General features: G+C 51.2%; 1 protein-coding gene across 6 annotated transcripts in view; it reads left to right on the top strand.

The window, feature by feature from the left end:
- The window catches only part of BIRC6 (baculoviral IAP repeat containing 6), a 2386688-nt gene that overhangs the window by 946667 nt on the left and 1420084 nt on the right, over positions 1 to 19937 (top strand). For all 6 annotated transcript variants that reach the window (XM_086926902.1, XM_086926900.1, XM_086926901.1 and 3 more), the window contains one exon: positions 7915 to 8048. In XM_086926902.1, the coding sequence (XP_086783028.1) occupies positions 7915 to 8048 (134 nt within the window). The remainder of the gene's footprint in view (positions 1 to 7914; positions 8049 to 19937) is intronic.

Raw genomic sequence — 19937 nt, 5'->3', positions numbered from 1 at the left:
CAGCTGGGTGGGCCATTGTTCCAGGCTCCAACCCACGCGACTTCTCCTTCTGAGCAGCCGCCGACCTGGTACTCACACAGGCCCATTCAGGTGTACCCAGCATCTCAGAATGAGTCCGGTATTCCACCTCCTTCCAAGCATTGTGCTCCATATCATTGCCCAGCAAACAATCGACTGGCACGGCGGGGCTTACGGCAACTCGAAGTGAACCTGCAACCCCTCCCCACTCAAAGGGAACCTCGGCCACAGGATAGTGGCTCGTTCGGCCGTCAGCCATCGCGGCCGGATGAAGTACGCCTGGAATCACCTGCTCTGAGGATACCAGATGACTCCTAACTATAGTCACACTGGCTCCTGTATCTCTCAGAGCCTCCCCTCTATGGCCATTGATGGTGACCCATTGCCCATACTTGGCAGTATTCGCGGGCACCTGGATCTTTGGAACCATCTCCCGATTACCCAGGGACACTAAGGTGACTCCCGCCCACTCCCTTCCCTTACTCAAGGACATCTCCTCCCCAAGCGCTGCACTAGCGACTCCCGGGGCCTTTCCTCCAGTGGGAGGGGGTGGTCTCTTTGGGCATTTCACGTCTCCCTTATAATGTCCAATACCACCGCACTCAAAGCAATGGACAACCCTTGGCTGCTGACTCTGGCCAGGATTAGGGTTCTTCTGCGGGTTAGCCTTAGAGTTGGAGAAGGTGTTTTTCCCCTTAAAGCTATTTTGGGGGCCTTTGGAGAACTCCTGCTTCTTGTTATCTCCCCCCTCTTTCCTCTGGGGAGCGCCCTGTCCGGACTTCTGAGTTTCTCCTCCCGTCCCCCTCGTGGACACTCTGGTACTTACCCAGACGTCCGCCTCCTCAGCAAGCTTACGGGGGCAAGTAAGTTTGCTGTCTACCAGGTGTTGCCTCAGCTCGGGAAGACATTTCTCGAGTAGATGTTCCTTGAGTATCAAGTCATACAACCCGTGATAGTCCTCCACCTCACTACCTTGGACCCACCCTTCCAGGGCTTTCTTGGCATAATCCAGGAAGTCAACCCAATTTTGTGAGCTCAGCTTGTGGCTGCCCCTGAACCTTTGCCGGTATTTCTCGGGGGTCAACCCAAACTTCCTGATGAGCGCCACCTTCATGGCGGGGTAATTTACCTGTTCCTCCCGGTCGAGGGCCAATAAGGCATCCCTACCTGTCGGAGGCATGTACCGGTACAATCCACCACCCCAATGCTTCTCATGGATCCCATGGGCTCTTAAGGAGACCTCATAGGCTGTCAGCCATTTAGCAATGTCGTCTCCAGCAGTGTAGCTGGCGACCACGTCCTTAGGTAAATGAGGTCTGGGCTCCCTGGCAAATTCCTGAGACTCGACACCCTCCGGAGTGTTGTTACGGGACTTGAGGTCAAGTTCCTTTAGCCTGAACTCGTGTTCCATCCTCCTCCCTTCCAGCTCCAACCTAGCCAACTCTAACCTCAGATGTCTTTCTTCCCTCCTGTCGGCCAATTCAGTTTCAGACAACCCTCTAGAGGATACACTGCTGCCCTCCCGTGAAGTTTCCTTGGGGCTAATTGACATTTCACCCACCCCCGGGGGACCTGCAGTCACTACCTCAACAACAGTATCTCTGTCAAATTCCTCTTCCTCCACCGTTCCCTCCATGTGTGCCTCCACCCAGGCTCGCAGACTAGTACGGAGCTCCTCTCTTTTGGCCCCTCGCCTGACGAACACACCCCTTTCCTGACAGAAATCCTTGAGTTGCGCCACAGTATAGGTCTCCAACTCTGACATATTGAATTCCATCTCGTCAGCGAAAAGTGTGGACCACTACCACGAAGTAGGTTGTAAGGTAAGGACAACTGAGGGTCACTTCCACCCACCACCAGACAAGAATTTAGAAAAAACAAAACGATAAATTAGAGGGCCGCTGGGAGAAAACTCCGGGTGTGTACCTGTGGGGCACACTGAATTATTATGGGGTTCACAACAAGCACGGCTCGCAATCCCACCGCTGTGCCACCAATTTTATGTTGGACCTGCGCGGGCAAGCCCAGCATAAAGGGGGAAGGTAGCTTGACTCGAGTGGCTAGGCAGGTGAAGGCTATAGTGTTAAGCCAGCTTGGACCCGATAATAACCCCCTGTACACCACACAAAAAGAAGGACACCACACCACTGTTATGGAAAAATACGATTCATTTATATAAAAGTTCTCTGGGTTTGTAGCAAATTCACTTAGGGTTTCACAGTTACATTTCTGGTAAGCATTTGTTCAATGGAATACTGGTTTCTCATAAATAAATAAATAGTTGGACTCTAAGGAATAAATACACTGGATAAATAGCAGATATGAATACAGTAGAATAAATATTAATTTAGCAATGACTGGAATAAATAGAATAAATAATATCAATGACCAGAATAAATATCACAATAAATATCAGCAATGTCTAGCACAATAATGACTGGACTAAATATCACTTTAGTTATCACCAATGACTGGTATCGCTGCCACCAATTAATCACTTTTAAATACAGTCACTTTTCCAGTGTGGAGAAAGGAGAGATTACTCTTACAGTTAGTTGGACAGCCCGACAGGCTTTCAGGCTTCTCGGGATACAGAACTACTTTTGGGACTCTTTTGTAACCGCTCGATGCACACGCGTGTATCTAGAAAGCAAGGAAATACATTTAGCAGCTCATTCACACTCGGCTGCCACCGGGAGAGGACCTATACTTGGCGCTGGGGGTCAATATTCGCCTACAGGGCTGGTTCACCCTCAGAACCCTGGCAGCACCAGTTCAGAGTCTTAAGACGACGAACGGGCTGCCGGGGAGGTCGCAAAAACTCCACAGTTCAGTCAAAGTAATGCCGCTATTTAGCTCTCACACACCGCAGTCTTTTAGCGGAACACACGGCCCACCTCACATCAGCTGTAGCGGACGATGCAGTCAAGCACAGTACTTCTCTAGCCAGCAACGGGGCTCGCAGGGGCTCCACAGACCTCCCTCCGACTTCCTTCTTCGGGGTGGTTCCCGCCCACAGCTTCAGCTCCCGGGTCAACAAGGAGGGGCTGACTCGCTAGTCCCGCCCAATGCAGGCTGGCCTTCCCCGCCCCGGCGCACCACCTCACCTTCGGTCCACGCAGGAGGCGCTCTTCGCAGATGGGGCTCGGAGACGTCCGAGCTCCTCGCGGTAGGCGCTATTCACGAAGGGGGCACTTCAGGGGGGATCACGATCGCGGCGACGTCACTCTCGCCTAGCGACTCGCTTCCACAGCCGCTTCAACCACCGGGGGGGCGGAGAGGCACTCGAACTTGGCCACAGTCTTTTGGGGAATTCAAGGCGGTCGCTGGGCAGGCGCTACAGGCGCTAGGTCACCGCCCACGCTGTTGACTGGAACGCCAGTCACATCCAACGCCAGCAACCTTAGCTGCACTATTGCCTTTGTCACCAGCTGCCTTAGGGGTCAACAGGGCAGGTGTCAATCTGGTGTCAGTCTAGAACTCCTTCCTTGTCAAGGTCAAATCAGGAATCAGGAATGATCTTCATCTCCAATGGCCGCCAGGGACTGGACCTTATATAGCCAGTGCCCTGGGGTGCTAGCACGAGCCAGAAGGTTCTAGAACCTTCTCTGGGTAGGCCCATGACATGGCACTTTTGAGGTACTTTCTGGTCCTTCAGAGCCACCATCCTGGGGTTCTGGAGCAGCCATTTTGTGTTCCTGAAGAAACTAAAGGAATTCCTGTCAGGAATGCGCGCCAAGCAAAAGGGCGCCAAAACCTCAAAAGGCCAAAGTTCATGTAGGCTCCAATGGGAGTCACTCACATGAGGGAAATATGTGTCCACCATTTTAAGTTTGAACACACACACAGGTTGTCAACCTCAGTTTCCAGGCTCACAGGTTTCGCCAGGTGCCTTGTACATAGGTGCCAGAAACCTCGTGAGTAACTGAGTGTCAAGGAACATCTAGCCCCATGAGACAATCACACAAAAAGTCCTGGTAGACAAAAATAAAAAGCGACAAATTTTTGGAGGTACAGGGGAACAAAATAAATCATAGTGGTGAGGGGACTCTCAGAAGCAGACGGGTCCAACAAAGGATATTAAACACAGTTTATCCTGAATACATAGCATTGTGTCATCTTTTCTCACCTAGAAATAGTTCTGTGTTATGTCATTTCGTCTCTGTCGCTCGGCTGCTGCTCCAATCACACCGGCTGGCCTGCGTCCTGGAGCTGGCCCCTCCTCATCTGATGTGTCTGAATCGCTGAGCTCCACTAGGGCGCCTTTCTGGGTGGCAATTTTATGCGGCATGGCACATGCAACCACCATCTTGCAGCAGGTCTCAGGGCTGTATTGCAGTGCTCCTCCACTCTTATGCAGGCATCTGAAACGGCTCTTGAGGATACCAAAGGTCTGCTCAATGATACTGCGGGTGGCAATGTGGGCACTGTTGTACCTCCGCTCCCTTGCGTTTGTGGATTTAGGTATGGGGTAAATATGAAGTCCCGGACTGCATACGCACTATTACCTTTGAGGCAAGTGGAAATAGGTTACACACTGTCCTGCCACTGCTGCGCTTAACTGTTGTCACTGTTTCCTATGCAATTACCTAGAAGGGAGCCCTCTCCAAACTCTCCATTAGTGAGTCAAAGGTGGATCCCACTGTGGCGAAAGATGAATGAGTTGTGGGTGCTGCCTGGGTATTTAGCTGCAATGTCAGTGATAATGTGCTTGGCATCACACACCACTTGTATATTCAGGGAATGGTATGACTTGCGATTCCTGAACACATACTCTTTGTGGGAGGGAGATTTGGTGACATGTGGCCCATCTATGCATCCTATGATGTGGGGGAATTGTGCTATTTGATAGAACTCCTCCTTGGTCTGGTCTAGTGCCTGTGGGGTGCAGGGGAAGTGGATGTGGTGGGCCAGCCTCTGTACGATGACATTGAGGAACGCGTGGAAAAAACGCAACAATGCACTCTGTGACATCCCTCCTACTGACGCTATCACCCCCTGGGAAGCTACCTGATGCCAAGAGGTGCAGTGAGCACAGGACCTGGATGTGGGTGGGGATGGTGTGTGTCCTGCGTGTGGGGTGTTCAAGAATAGGTTTGAGTTCCTCAATTAAGTCTAGGATTCTCTCTTCATCCAGCCTGTAGTGTGTATGGATGTCCTCCTCAGTCCGCTGGAACAGGGTAATGTGCGCACGGATATCCTCTCTTGGTGTCTCCTCCTCTGTGCAGCAGCTCTGAGTTGCAGCCTCCTGGCTATCACATGCAGCCCAGCCATTGTGGAAAATGTGTTGCATTGTGGGACTCCTTAAATAGTTTGAACCTGGTTACCACCTGCTCATACTTGGTGGTAATTGCGATTCTCTAATTTGCGAATTTCGTGAAATCGCTATTTGCGATTTTTTCATACATTGCATAGCGATTTCTTAATTTTCAATATTCCGTCTGCGAATTTCGCAAACTGAGGACATCGCAAAACAAGAAATCGCTAGGGAATTTGCAGAATTCTGGTTCTTGCAACGTAAGGAATCGCTATATTTGCGATTTCTACTTTTGCGATGCGATTGTGCCTCATGCATAGGAAATAGCGAATTTTTAATCGCAAACGCTGTTTTTTGCGAATTGCAGCGTTTGCGACAAAAAATTAGCTTGATGCATATGGCCCAGAGTTCATTATTAGCATTGATGATTCCAGTAATTGTGCCTGTGCTCATAGCGGTCTGTTCTCACTTGCCACCTTTCATTTATTAAATTACAGCTTTGTAAACAAGAAAGCTCCGAAATTTGTCCTGAAAAATATTCATGTGAAGTTCACCAAGGAGGACAGCCTTATACTGCCGATATGTGCTAGAGACCGTGAAATTTGCGACTGGGCCAGTGACTGGGTCTCGAACCTCAGAGGAGCCGATAATATTGCGCTGGCCGCTACACCTTGGCGCCCCCCTTATAGGAACCTATGGTCCTCGTTGGACGCTCATTTCGACCTATTTAAACCACCATGATTACCTGATGTACATATGCACCATGCACATATACACCCTGCCCATAGTTCGGGTTGCCTACCTGCCCAGGCGACTAACCTCATTGACTTATATGGCTATCTTGCTCCACCTATGACTGTAACCTTGTAAATGTACTGATGCAATGCCTGTGTTTTACATTTTATTATTAGTTTAAATTGATTATTGTTTTTCTTATCTTATCTTAACTTAATTTACCCCTCCTTTGTTCCCGTTATACTTGCTTACTTGCTCTTGTTGACACCGGAACCATGCATGATTTATGCTCATGTCTGTAATGCTTGCTCACCTCTCTCAATAAAAAATTTTGTGAAATGAAATTTGCGACTGGGCCAGGGGCACAGAACTTCTAACTTGGGAGAAGATTGCCTGCAACTATTCAGTGTACAATGTATTGGTGTGCTGTGTTTTTCGTTCTACAAGAAATACAGAACATCTACTACAAAAGTGATACGAGCAAAGGCGCAATTACTGGAATCATCAATGCTAATAATGAACTTTCTGACTATAAGTGTATCATTTATTACAACCATTGTAAAATGAGAAGCCCCTCTCACTTGCCACGTTTCGTTATCCAATAGGAATGTGGCAGGAAGGGTTTAAAAATGGGGCAAAGGGCACTTAGTATATGAATATATATAAATAATCTCCAAGAATTCTTGGAAAGCCATTTTGGCTATAACCCTTTTCAAAATTTCCTATGGATATTGCATGGAAATTTTGCATTTTGGGATCGTTGCTCCACCCCCCCCCCCCCCCCCCCTTTTTTTTTTTTCTTGGCTTCCACTTGACGGATCACACCAAGACTCTTCATGCAGAAACTAAGCAAAAAGGAGCACTTTTTGGAGCGTTTCATGAAGATTCATCACCTGCCATGGTTATTAGCAAACTAATAAATCCATTTCCTATGGAAACGCAAACTTAACTGTAACTACCCAGTGTCGACTGGGATGTGTCTGTCTGTCTGTCTGTCTCCTTTGTAGGGGGCTTCAGCACGTTTATCTGTGGCCCAGTGTGCCACCCTCTTAAAATTCACTTCAAGACACCACTGCCCTCACATACCTTTAAAAATTGACCTCACTCTATCCACGCCATAAACAAGCGGTTGACCCCCGTGCAGGTGTTCCTTCAACACTCTTACAGTCAGCTGAAACGGGGATACTGCACTCTGGCTTTATAGTCTTCACAACCATGAAATGTGCCGCAACACCAACTTTGCACCGAGTTAAATTTATGTCTGTTTTAGGATATTTCTCAAAAATGAAGTATTCTGGAGAAATCCTTTTCACAAAGCTTGTGATCAAAGAATTCCTGAGTGATTCACCAACTTAATCTTGTTGGAGTTAAATGACCTGTTCTTACCTTTACTATTTTCTTCTCCTTAGTTTTCGTTTTGTACATCTCAGCACTGCAAAATTATCTATAGGAAAATAACCAGGTCTTTAATAATAAAGTATGTACACACATAAATACGTAGTCACAAGCAAACTCCTCCATCCAGGTTAAAGAGCTTTAATTATGTGCTAGTAAGTGGTTTGTGTATAATATAATACACACTCCATCTAAAGCATGAGATATAAAACTAAAAATTGAATGCTTTCCGACTCAGAGTGTACCAATGGTCGGACCTAAAGAACACGAACGCACACTCGCACACTCTCACACGCACCCTCATACTCACATAGATTTTGATTCCCAAAAAACCTGACTGTACATGCTGATCCCAATCACTGGATGGAGAGTTTAGCATTTGGTTCTGTACGTAATCAAGCTCTAAAGCTATTGGTGTAGGGTATTGACATGTATTCTTGAGCATTTAACATCATGGATGCCTAAGTGAAAATCTAGAAATGCAGGTAATTTTCTTTTGTTTCTTTCAGGGTCTTCATTTTGCTCTCCTGCATTGGCCAAAGATCTCTAAGTAACAGCGGAGTACTAGAAAGTTTGCTTAATCTGCTGGACAATCTTCTGTCTCCCTTACAGTCACAGTTGCCCATGCACAGACGAACTGAGGGTATTTAGATTTTCTTTAATAAAATTCTCCGTAGCTTATGAATTGATTAACGACTTTTCCTTTTTTTTTTTACATTTGACCATTGAGAAATATGAAAGGACCATTGTCTTGTGCTAATACTAAGTGATTGTTTGTATTATTTGCCTGTGCTTTCCTAAATTCATGCTGCAAGCTCTAGAAATAGATTTTTAATGTCGAAGATAGTTCACCTTACGCAAATGATATCTTGTTAAATGTGGAAAACGACCTTTACAAAGCGGTCAAAACACCGTAATACACTTACATCGCTGTTTTTACAACGCAAGTCGTTATGACGACCTGCGCTGGATGGCACTCTAGGCTAAGGAATAGTGTGATTTACTATTCCAACACCTTCCCTACTGTAACATAGGCTGGAGTTGGAATAGTAAATCAAACTATTCTTAAGTCCAGCGCCCTCAAACGCAAGTCGTTGTAACGACTTGCGTTGTAAAAACAGTGATGTAATGTAACACGATCTAAATGATTTCGTTTTATCATCATAAATATTGTCTTGTATAAATGCTGGGCTACAGGAGCAGACAGTTTCTCCTTGCTATTGACCATGTTGTTTGATCAATCCCGCAGTTTGTCTTGTAATGACGACTCCTGTTACTGTATTTTCCACTCTAGCTCATCCACTGGTATGTTGAGACAAGAAACCTTCCTCTAAGTTTGTCTCAGCCTCCCCTTCACCTCCTCCAGGGAGTTCTCTACCAATAACACCTTAAGATCTGCGCCTTCCATAGTAGGCCTTAGGGCATTCAGATGTTACAGTAGTAGGGACTTCACCTGTATTAAATCTGCCATATGGTGATACTCCTTATCATGTGGCTTCTGGCTGTGTGGTGTTGGACAGAGCTTAGAAGTCTTTCTTGGCCCTCACCCCTTTGCGTTTACTCTATTTACGTGACCTGATGCCAAAAAGTACTACACAGAATACACCCCACAGAGCGCACACACACGTGTGCTGAAACAGCAGGAACCAGAAGTGATCTCAACCATCAAATTGGGGTGAGATCATGTAATAGCAGAAAACCTAGGAGCCATGACACCTAAATGTGTAGTGTCACTTTATATCACAGAATCTCTTCCATTGATTTCCTGGTTCGTGTCAGTGCAGCAGTTAGAGCTATCCCAGAGCCCATTTTACTGCAGAGGTATGGTACTAAAATTGGAAATGCCTCCTCTCCTCTCCCTCTGGTTATATGCTGCTCTTTAATCAAATGCACTCCTGAAGTGGCACAGGTTCCTGCCACTGCTCAAACTATTACGTATCCCTTTGGCACTCTCTGTCCTTTTCCTCCCAGTGTGTGAAACGTGGCATTAGTCTCTGAAATCAGTGTCTAGCCTGCAGCTTGAGGGACCAGAGACAGACTACTGGAAATACCTAAGATCTGGAGTTAAAGCCCCAGTCCCCAAATGGCCAAACTCCCTTATTATTTGGGAATGCAGAACCGCTTCCAGAGCAGCAGATGCTGCTCTTTAAACTTAATAATATAGGCAGCATGAAGGCAGTAAATCTATCTCGGGGTTGAGGAAACTTGAACCATCATTTTGAATCTGCAAACCAGCCTAATTCCAGCATTCTGAACATTTCGCAGTATGTTGAGAAACTGGGAGAAGTTTGAATGGTTTGTTGAAATAGTTAGCAATCTACAGCTTACTTGGGGCATGGTTATCAGAAAATGCATTAATAGACACATTTTGGACTTTTGCTTACAGTGTATATTGATTAACTTCATCATCAAATAACTTTGTTGAGTTATTCGTTCAAAAACCATCAAAGTATACAAAAAGTAAAAACATTCGTCTATTTAGAGTCTAAAACTATAAAAACTAGTACATTTCCAAATCACAATTAAAAAGAGGGGGTATAGGATTGGTCAGCCAAGCATACATCAGAATACATGAAAAACAACTGTTGTACAGGCTTTCTACTGGGAGCCACACTGCTTGCAGATGCGTTAAAAAGAAAGGAAGCATTCCTACAGTATGCAATGCATAGAGTACATGTACAACGTGAGATCGTTAATATTGCAGTGCAAGCTATGGTAAAAGCTTCTGTCGTATTATCCAGGAGGCAAATCATAAGCGGCTAACAGCAAAAACTATTGGCCCAGACACGTCTGCTTTTTGAATTCTATATGCAATCTGGTACTGCCTTGCTCCTACATTAAGGCAAATTGGTCTTATCCACCTCCTACGTATCTGTCGATATTTGGGACAAAAAAACAAAACATGTTTTTAAGTTTCTTTATCTTTAGTAAAGGCAGGACAAGAATCAACTAATAAACCAACCGCCTCCTTTCCAGGACATTTTAGGAGCAGATTGCCATATCTGAATCTAACCTATAAACTTTTAGCAAGAGGGGGCGAGATTTGGTCCAGGAAGGGTTCAAATTGTGAGCATGATTTTATAGCTAAGAATTTAGATAACTGACCACTAGTTAAATTATTAGTATAGTGATCTCCCACCACCTCCCAGTACCTGACTTTTAACCCCTTGCGTGCCCGTGATGTAACCACTCCGTCACGAGCCACGGAACGTGCTGTGCTGGTGACGGAGTGGTTCCCTCACGGCCCGCCTGCCCCGCCCACGCTGCAGGAATTCCGCGCCTGCGCTGGCGTTCTATTGAGCGGGCGGGGCCGTGACGTAACCACTCCGTCACAAGCACAGAGCGCCTGTGGCTCGTGACGGAGTAGTTCCGTCACGAGCATGGCGGTGGTGCGCGAAACCCCCCCCTCCCGCGCGGCATCAGAATTACCGCTGCGGCCAAGGGGTCTCAGTAAATCACCTCTTGTAGCCCTTTGTGGGTGTTCCCACAGATCCAACATATTCATTGACTTGCACCAGTCTGCGTTATGTTTAAGCCATGGTACTTATTTTGCGCCATTGATCATCATAACCTAGAGGACATATGCAAAGCAGCAACATGGTCTACAACACACACCTTCACTAAACACTACTGTGTTGATGTGCAAGCCAAGCAGCAAGCTGCAGTAGGCCAAGCTGTCCTTAAAACTCTTTCAAACTACTGCAACAGATACAGGTGACCACCGCTAGGGGAGACACTGCTGCACAATCGATGCTAAGTGTACAATCTGCAAAAAACCACAGTTGATAGACAGAATGCAGAACAATGTCATACATTCACCCCAGTACAGAGATCTGGGCCCAAATCCATCGTTTTTTTGCACTCCACACCACCCCAGTTAAGACATGGCCATATGCAAATCAGTCTGACCCTGTGCCTCATGGGAACAGTCCAGCCCGAACTGCCAAGCCATGCCTTCCCTGGACCGGAAACAAGCTTCTGAGGTGTCAACTGTGGTTTTTGCATTTGTCACCCCGAGTGGGATGGGTATGCTCAGACGTGAGTCCCATGCTCTCCATACCACTGGATTCAAGCAAGCCGGGCTGAAGACGCCTGGAATGCTAGAAACCGGTCCTTGGAATCTTGTTTCCGGTCCAGGGAAGGCTTGGCTTGGCAGTTCGGGCTGGACTGTTCCCATGAGGCACATGGTCAGACTGACGTCGCCGGAGTACTTCGACGCCTGCCCTCGCGCGCTGACATCAGTTCCTATTTTTTTCACGCCAGCGAGCGCCGATCTGGGAACAGTGGTACCCTTAGTCACTTTTTGACTAAATTTTTCGGATCATTTTTGATCATTTTTCGAAGTCGAACGACTCCGACGGTGCCAGTCGGGATGCCCGATTTAAGCCCTGCGTCGACTGCAACCGACTGATGTCAGTTACCGACCCCCATCCCCGGTGTCTTCATTGCCTGGGGCCCGACCACGATGACAAGTCGTGCCTCGACTGCCAGGCCTTGACGGCGAAGGCTAGGTCCCGGTCCGGAAGGAGGTCGAGGGACCAGTCGCGGGGCTGTAGTCATCACGGCTCGGAGAATCGACACCACTCCTCGAGCTCCAAGTCCTCAGGTAAGAGGCACAAGAATTCGAAGAGGCGACATCGCTCTTCCGACTCCCCCCGAAGCTCGCGCGACGCGGCCGGGCGTTCGGGCGACACTGCCCACGCTTCTCCGCCAAAGCCGCAGGCGTCGCGGCCTGCTCCATACCCACCGGTTCCTGGGCAGCACGTGACGCCGGGGGAGATCGAGGCGTTCCTCACGGTCATGAGGTCGCTCACTCCTCCGTCTGGTTCCGCTGCGCCTTCGAGCCAAGCGGCTCCGACTGGGAGCACAAGCGGGCCGGGTGCTTCGGACCAGACGCCATCGGCGACTTCAGTCCCGACGCCGCAGGGCCCCGCCAGATCCGATTCCGGATCCGGGTCGTCGCCGGTCGACCTCATGACCTCACCGGCGCCAGCCCCCAGGGTGTCGCCCCCGGCGTCGGCGTCCCAGGATGTCGTCCCCGGCCCTCCCCTCGATCTGGGTCCGACGCCGCTCTTGACGCCGATGGGAGATTTCTACTTCTATGACCCGGCCCCATCATTTGACCCTGAGTACCAGGAGATGGGTGGCGAGGCGGATTGGGAGGGGTCTGAGGACCCTCTGGCACGTGAGTGCCAGCCTTATCAGGACTGGGCAGGTGAGGTAGGGGACGCCAGTGGTCTGGACACTTCACCAGACACTGGTTTTGTCTCCCCTCCTACCGTGGCTTCGGAGGAGGGGGCTGCCTATAGTGTGGTGTTGACGCGGGCGGCCAAGGCCTTATCCCATGAACTCCCCGTCGCGGCAGTGAGGACTAACCTCCTCACCGAGGCCCTTAAACCGCAAGCAAGCTCTTCGGAGCCTCTGTTGCCGTTTAATGAGGCCTTATCTGACGTTCTTTTGGGCACCTGGTCCAGGCCCGCTACAGGTCCCCCTGTAGATAGGAATGTGGCCAGACGCCACCGCCCGGCTCCGGGAGACCCTTGCTTCCTGTCCACCCACCCCACTCCCGAGAGCCTGGTCATACAGGCCTCTACCTCCCAGACCGCATTCCTGGCGGCTCCCCTCGATCGGGAATCCAAGAGGTACGAACAGTACGGAAAGAAGATGTTCTCCTCACTGAGTTTGGAGTTGCGGTCAGTTAACACCGCGTGCCTCTTGGGCCGTTATACCCACTCTCTGTGGGTCGCGGGCGTGCTGCCACAATGTTCGGAGGAGGCCCGGACTAAACTCGCCCAAGCCCTTGCGGAGAGTCGAGATGCGGCACGGTACTCCATCCGATGTGGGCTGGATACAACGGACTTGCTAGGTAGAGCGATAGCAACGACGGTGGGGATTCTTCGCCACGCCTGGCTGAGGTCCGCCAACTTTTCGGCTGATGTCCAAAACACCCTTATGGACGTGCCGTTTGATGGCCGCCGCCTTTTTGGCGACAAGGCAGTCAGTGTGCTTGAGCGCTTTAATGACTCCAGGGCTACGGCCAAGTCCTTGGGCCTGTCAGCCCAGCGCCAGCAACCTGCTGCCTTTCGCTCCTTTCGTGGCCAAGGAAGGGGCGCCCCCACACGTCCTGACAGCTACGGGCTGCAGACTAACATCCAGCGAAGTGGCGGACGTGGTAACCGCCGTGGCGGTGCCCGGGGACAGCGTGAGGCCAGTCCACATCCACCCCCGCAGAATCCGCCTCAAAGCCCTCCTAGTCTGAGCTTTCAGGCCCACGTGACGCCAGTGGGGGGCAGGGTTCGCCATCACCTCCTCCACTGGCGCAACATCACATCGAACAGGTGGGTGCTGCAAATCGTCCGAAGGGGCTACTCCCTCCCCTTCGAGGCGACCCCTCCAGTCATGCCACCGCAGTACCACCACGTGTCCGGGAACCACTTGAATCTTCTGCGAGAGGAAGTTACGGCCCTCTTGGCCAAGGGGGCCATCAAGCGCGTTCCTGGGCCAGAAGTAGGGTGTGGTTGTTACTCCCACTACTTTCTGTTTCCCAAGAATGGCAAAGGTATCCTACGCCCTATTTTGGACCTGCGGAACGTCAACGGCTTCCTCCAGAAGGAGAGGTTCAAGATGCTGACACTGGCTCAGGTCTTAGATGCCCTGGAACTGGGAGACTGGATGGTAGCGTTGGACTTGCAGGACGCTTATTTCCACATCCCCGTCCTGCCGGCCCGCCGGCGCACCCTGCGGTTCACGGTAGGCCATGAGCACTTTCAGTTTACCGTGCTCCCCTTCGGCCTTACCAGCGCCCCACGGGTGTTCACGAAAGTGATGGCGGTGGTCCCAGCTCATCTGCGCATGTTAGGGGTTTCAGTCTTCCCCTACCTTGACGACTGGTTGTTGAAGGCGGGCTTGCCCCAGACAGTCGTCAGCCACCTCCAGACTACGGTCGACCTCCAGCACCTGCTGGGGTTCTCCATCAATGTGCCGAAGTCACACCTGTGTCCCTCTCAGAAGCTCCTCTTCATCGGAGCGGTTCTAGACTCGGCGCAGATTCTGGTTTATCCTCCCGAACAGCGGGTTCGGGATATTCAGGGTCTGATTCCGATCTTTCAGCCTTACCCTGAGTCTCGGTCAGTTTGACGCTGCGGCTCCTGGAGCTGATTGCCTCCTGCATCCTTCTGGTGCATCACACCAGGTGACGGATGCGGGCTCTGCAGTGGGACCTGAAGTTTCAGTGGGCCCAGCATCAGGGCAACTTGTCCGACCATGTCTTGATTTCAGAGGGCACTGCAAGACAGTTGCAGTGGTGGCTCACGGACCGCGATTGGGTCAGCGGCAGATACCTCTCCCTACCCCAACCGGAGCACATAGTTGTGACTGACGCGTCCCACCAGGGCTGGGGAGGCCACATGGGAGAGGCGGAGATACGAGGCCTCTCCCATGAAGGCATTCCTCCCCTCTGTCCGGGGGAGTGTAGTGCAGGTGTTCACGGACAACACCACCGCCGTTGGTACTGCAACAAAGAGGGCGGGGTGGGGTAGTGGACCCTATGCCAGGAGGCTTTACGCCTCTGGCAGTGGCTGGAACATCCGGGCGTGACCCTGGTGGTTCAACACCTGGCAGGTTCCCTGAACGCCAGGGCGGACGAACTCAGCCGTCGGTGCATGATGTATCACGAATGGCGTCTGAACTCGGACGTTGCGCAAGGCCTCTTTCAGCAGTGGGGAGAGCCTTGGTTAGATCTATTCGCCACAGAAGAGAACGCGCTATGTCATCAGTTCTGCGCGTTGGAATTTTCAAGGCGACACTCGCTCTGAGACGCTTTTCGTCGCGAGTGGAGTTGCAGTCTGTTGTATGCCTTTCTGCCTATACCACTTCTGCCCAGAGTGCTGAAGAAGATCAGGCATGACCAGGCCCAAGTCATCCTTGTGGCTCTGGACTGCGCACGGAGGTTCTGGTATCCCGAACTACTCAGCATGTCTGTCGATCCCCCGATTCGTCTGCCCCTTCAGGAGGACCTTCTGTCGCAGCAGCAGGGGACGGTCCTCCACCCGATCATGTCCAGTCTCCACTTACATGCGTGGAGATTGACCGGCGGCAGTTGAGGCCATTTGATTTGCCTCCTGAAGTCTGTAATGTCATTTTGGCAGCCAGGCTTCCCTCCACAAAATCGGTATACGCCTGCAGGTGGAACACATTTGTGCCATGGTGCACAGCAAAGGCTGTGGATCCCCTTTCTGGCCCTCTTTCGGTGGTTCTCCTCTTTTTTTTTTTCTCTTGCCCAGCAGAGCTCCGCTCTGGGCACTCTGAAGGGCTACCTCTAGGCCATTTCCGCCTTCTTAAGGCTACCTGATCAGCCCTCCTTGTTCAAGTACCCAGTTGCAAGTAGGTTTTTGAAGGGCATCATATGTTTCCGCCAGTTCCTTTCGTGATGCCTCAGTGGGACTTGAACCTTGTTCTAACTTTTCTGATGTGCGCTCCCTTTGAGCCACTTCATAACTGTCCTCTCCGCCTCCTTACTCTGAAGACCGCTTTCCTGGTTGCCATCACATCTGCCAGTAGAGTGAGTGAACTCCAGGCCCTTTCTTCTAAGCCTCCTTTCCTTTCAGTCCATCCGGACAAAGTTGTGTTGCAGACGCGACCCTCTTTCCTGCCCAAGGTAGTCACAGCCTTCCACATCGGGCAGTCCATCACTTTGCCCACCTTCTTTCCGCCACGCATCCCTCAAAAGAGGAAGAGAGGCTCCACTGTCTGGACCCAAAACGTGCGCTCTCCTTCTATCTGGATCGCACACGCCAGTTCCGGGTGGATGATCAACTCTTTGTTGGTTACGTGGGCGCTAAGAAGGGACGAGCGGTGCACAAACTAACCATTTCTCGATAGGTCGTCTTGTGCATCAAGGCTTGTTACTCTTTGGCTCGAAAGGAGCCTCCTGTGGGGCTTCGTGCTCATTCCACACAGGCCACGGCGGCTACTACTGCCCTGGGCCGGGGAGTCCCCTTGCAGGAGATCTGTCAGACAGCTACATGGGCCTCGCTGCACACGTTCGCAAGACACTACTGCCTGGACAGCCAAGTCCGGAGGGATGGCTTTTTCGGCCGTTTCGTTCTCCAGGACTTTCTGGTGTGATCATTGGTTCGCAGACCCACCACCGGGGTTGGTATTGCTGGGGTATCTATTCTCAGGTAAGGAATCTAATACTAACCTGTTTCTTTCAGATGCACAAGTTACTTACCTTCTGTAACAATATATCTGTAAGAAACAGTAGTTAGTATTAGATTCCTCACCGCCCCACCCATCCTCCCCGTTCTGCTAACCGATATCTAGGGTTAAGGTCATCCCCTTTAGGGCCCTAATTTCATGGCACCAGTGTTGGTTCTTATCATGGCTCTGATTTTCTGGCGCGGAAAAAGCTGTGTATAAGAACCTTCGTCAACACACAAGGGCGGCGTCTAAGTACTCCGGCGACGTCATCCCGGGGCCCACAACGCCGACGACGGACGCGGAGCCGCAGACGACGCCTACCGACGCGCAAGGGTACTGCTACGCAAAAGTTTCCGGATCCAGTCTGACGCCTGGGGGTATTCTAAGGTAAGGAATCTAATACTAACTACTGTTTCTTACAGATATATCGTTACCGAAGGTAAGTAACTTGTGCACTGGCAATTGACCACCCCCTCCATGCATCAGGTTGGCAATTCAGCACCACCCATCAGGTTGGTGATTCACCACCACGCATCAGGTTGGTGATTCACCACCACCACCACCACGCATCAGGTTGGCGATTCACCACCACAACCACCCATCAGGTTGGCGATACACCGACATCATGCATTAGGTTGGCGATTCACCACCACCACGCATCAGGTTGGCTCTTCATCACCACCACCACCACGCATGAGGTTGGTGATTCACCACCACCACACAGGTTGGCGACTCACCACCACCACTCATCAGATTGGCGATTTACCACCACACATCAGGTTGGCGATTCACCACCACCTCGCATCAGGTTGGTGATTCACCCCCACCAGCACGCATAAGGTTGGCGATTGACCAACGCCATGCATGAGGTTAGTGATTCACCACCTCCATGCATCAGGTGGGCGTTTCACCACCACGCATCAGGTTGGCGATTCACCACCACCGCGCATCCGGTGGGCTGTTCACCACCACCACGCATCAGGTGGGCAGTTCACCACCACCATGCATCAGGTTGGCGATTCACCACCACCACGCATCAAGTTGGCGATTCACCACCACCACGCATCAAGTTGGCGATTCACCACCACCAGACATCAAGTTGGCGATTCACCACCACCACGCATCAAGTTGGCGATTCACCACCACCGCGCATCAGGTGGGCGGTTCACCACCACCGCACATCAGGAGTGCGGTTCACCACCACCACGCATCAGGTTGGCGATGTACAACCACCACACATCAGGTGGGCAGTTCACCACCACCACGCATCAGGTGGGCAGTTCACCACCACCATGCATCAGGTTGGCGATTCACCACAATGCATCAGGTTGGCGTTGACCACCACCACAACTCAGCAGGTTGGCGATTCACCACCATGCATCTGGTTGGCGATTCACCACCACCACCCATGAGGTTGGTGATTCACCACCATGCGTTAGGTTGGCGATTCACCACCACCACGCATCAGTTTGGCGATTTACCACCACCACACATCAGGTGGGCAGTTCACCACCACCATGCATCAGGTGGGCGCTTCACCACCACGCATTGTGGTTGCCGATTCACCACCACCACCACGCATCAGGTTGGCGATTTACCACCACCACGCATCAGGTTGGCAATTCACCACCACTCATCAGGTGGGTGATTCACCACCACTCTTCAGGTTGGCGATTTACCACCACCACGCATCAGATTGGGGATTCACCACCACGCATGAGGTTGGTGATTCACCACCACCACGCATCAGATGGGCGATTCACCACGCATCAGGTGGGATATTTACCACCACCACCCATCTAGTTGGTGACTCACCACCACCATGCATCAGGTTGTCAATTCACCACCACCACCACGGATCAGGTTGGCGATTCACCTCCACAACCCCGCATCAGGTTGGTGATTCACCACCACCACGCATCAGATTGGCGCTTCACCACCACCACCACACATCACGTTGGCAATTCACCACCACCACCACGGATCAGGTTGGCGATTCACCTCCACAACCCCGCATCAGGTTGGTGATTCACCACCACCACGCATCAGATTGGCGCTTCACCACCACCACCACACATCACGTTGGCAATTCACAACCACAACGCATCAGGTTGGTGATTCACTCCCACCACCACGCATCAGGTTGGTGATTCACCCCCACCACAACGCATCAGGTTGGCGATTCACCACCACCACACATCAGGTTGGCGACTCACCAACACCACTCATCAGATTGGTGATTCACCCCCACCACCACGCATCAGGTGGGCGATTCACCACCACCATGCATCAGGTGGCCGATTCACCACCATCATGCATCAGATGGGCGATTCACCACCAGCACGCATCAGGTGGGCGATTCACCACCAGCACGCATCAGGTGGGCGATTCATCACCAGCACGCATCAGGTGGGCGATTCACCACCAGCACGCATCAGGTGGGCTATTCACCACCAACACGCATCAGGTTGGCGATTCACCACAACGCATCAGGTTGGCGGTTGACCACAACTTAGCAGGTTAGCGATTTACCACCACCACGCATCAAGTTGGCGATTCACCACCACCACGCATCAAGTTGGCGATTCACCACCACCAGACATCAAGTTGGCGATTCACCACCACCACGCATCAAGTTGGCGATTCACCACCACCGCGCATCAGGTGGGCGGTTCACCACCACCGCACATCAGGAGTGCGGTTCACCACCACCACACATCAGGTGGGCGGTTCTCCATTACCACGCATCAGGCGGGCGATTCACCACCACCACGCATCGGGTTGGCGATTCACGAGCACCACGCTTGAGGTTGGTGATTCACCACTATGCATTAGGTTGCCGATTCACCACAACGCATCAGGTGGGCAGTCCACCACCACCACGCATGAGGTTGCCAATTCACCACCACCACACATGAGGTTGCCAGTTCACCACCACCAAGCATCAGTTTGGCGATTTACCACCACCACACATCTGGTTGGCCATTCACCACCACGCTTCAGGTTAGTGATTCACCACCACGCATCAGATTGACGATTCACCACCACGCATCAGGTTGGTGATTCACCACCCTACATCAGGTTGGCAAATTACCACCACCACACTTGAGGTTGGTGATGCACCACCATGCGTTAGGTTGGCGATTAACCACCACCACGCATCAGGTTGGTGATTTACCACCACCACACATCAGGTGGGCGGTTCACCACCACCACACATCAGGTGGGCGGTACACCACCACCACGCATCAGGTTGGCGCTTCACCACCACACATTGTGGTTGCCAATTCACCACCACCATCATGCATAAGGTTGGCAATTCACCACCACC

The sequence above is a fragment of the Lissotriton vulgaris genome, chromosome 6, assembly GCF_964263255.1.
Source record: "Lissotriton vulgaris chromosome 6, aLisVul1.2, whole genome shotgun sequence".
Lineage (NCBI taxonomy): Eukaryota > Metazoa > Chordata > Amphibia > Caudata > Salamandridae > Lissotriton > Lissotriton vulgaris.
The sequence above is the reverse complement of the archived record's forward strand: the minus strand, read 5'-3'. Positions and strand labels throughout refer to the sequence as shown.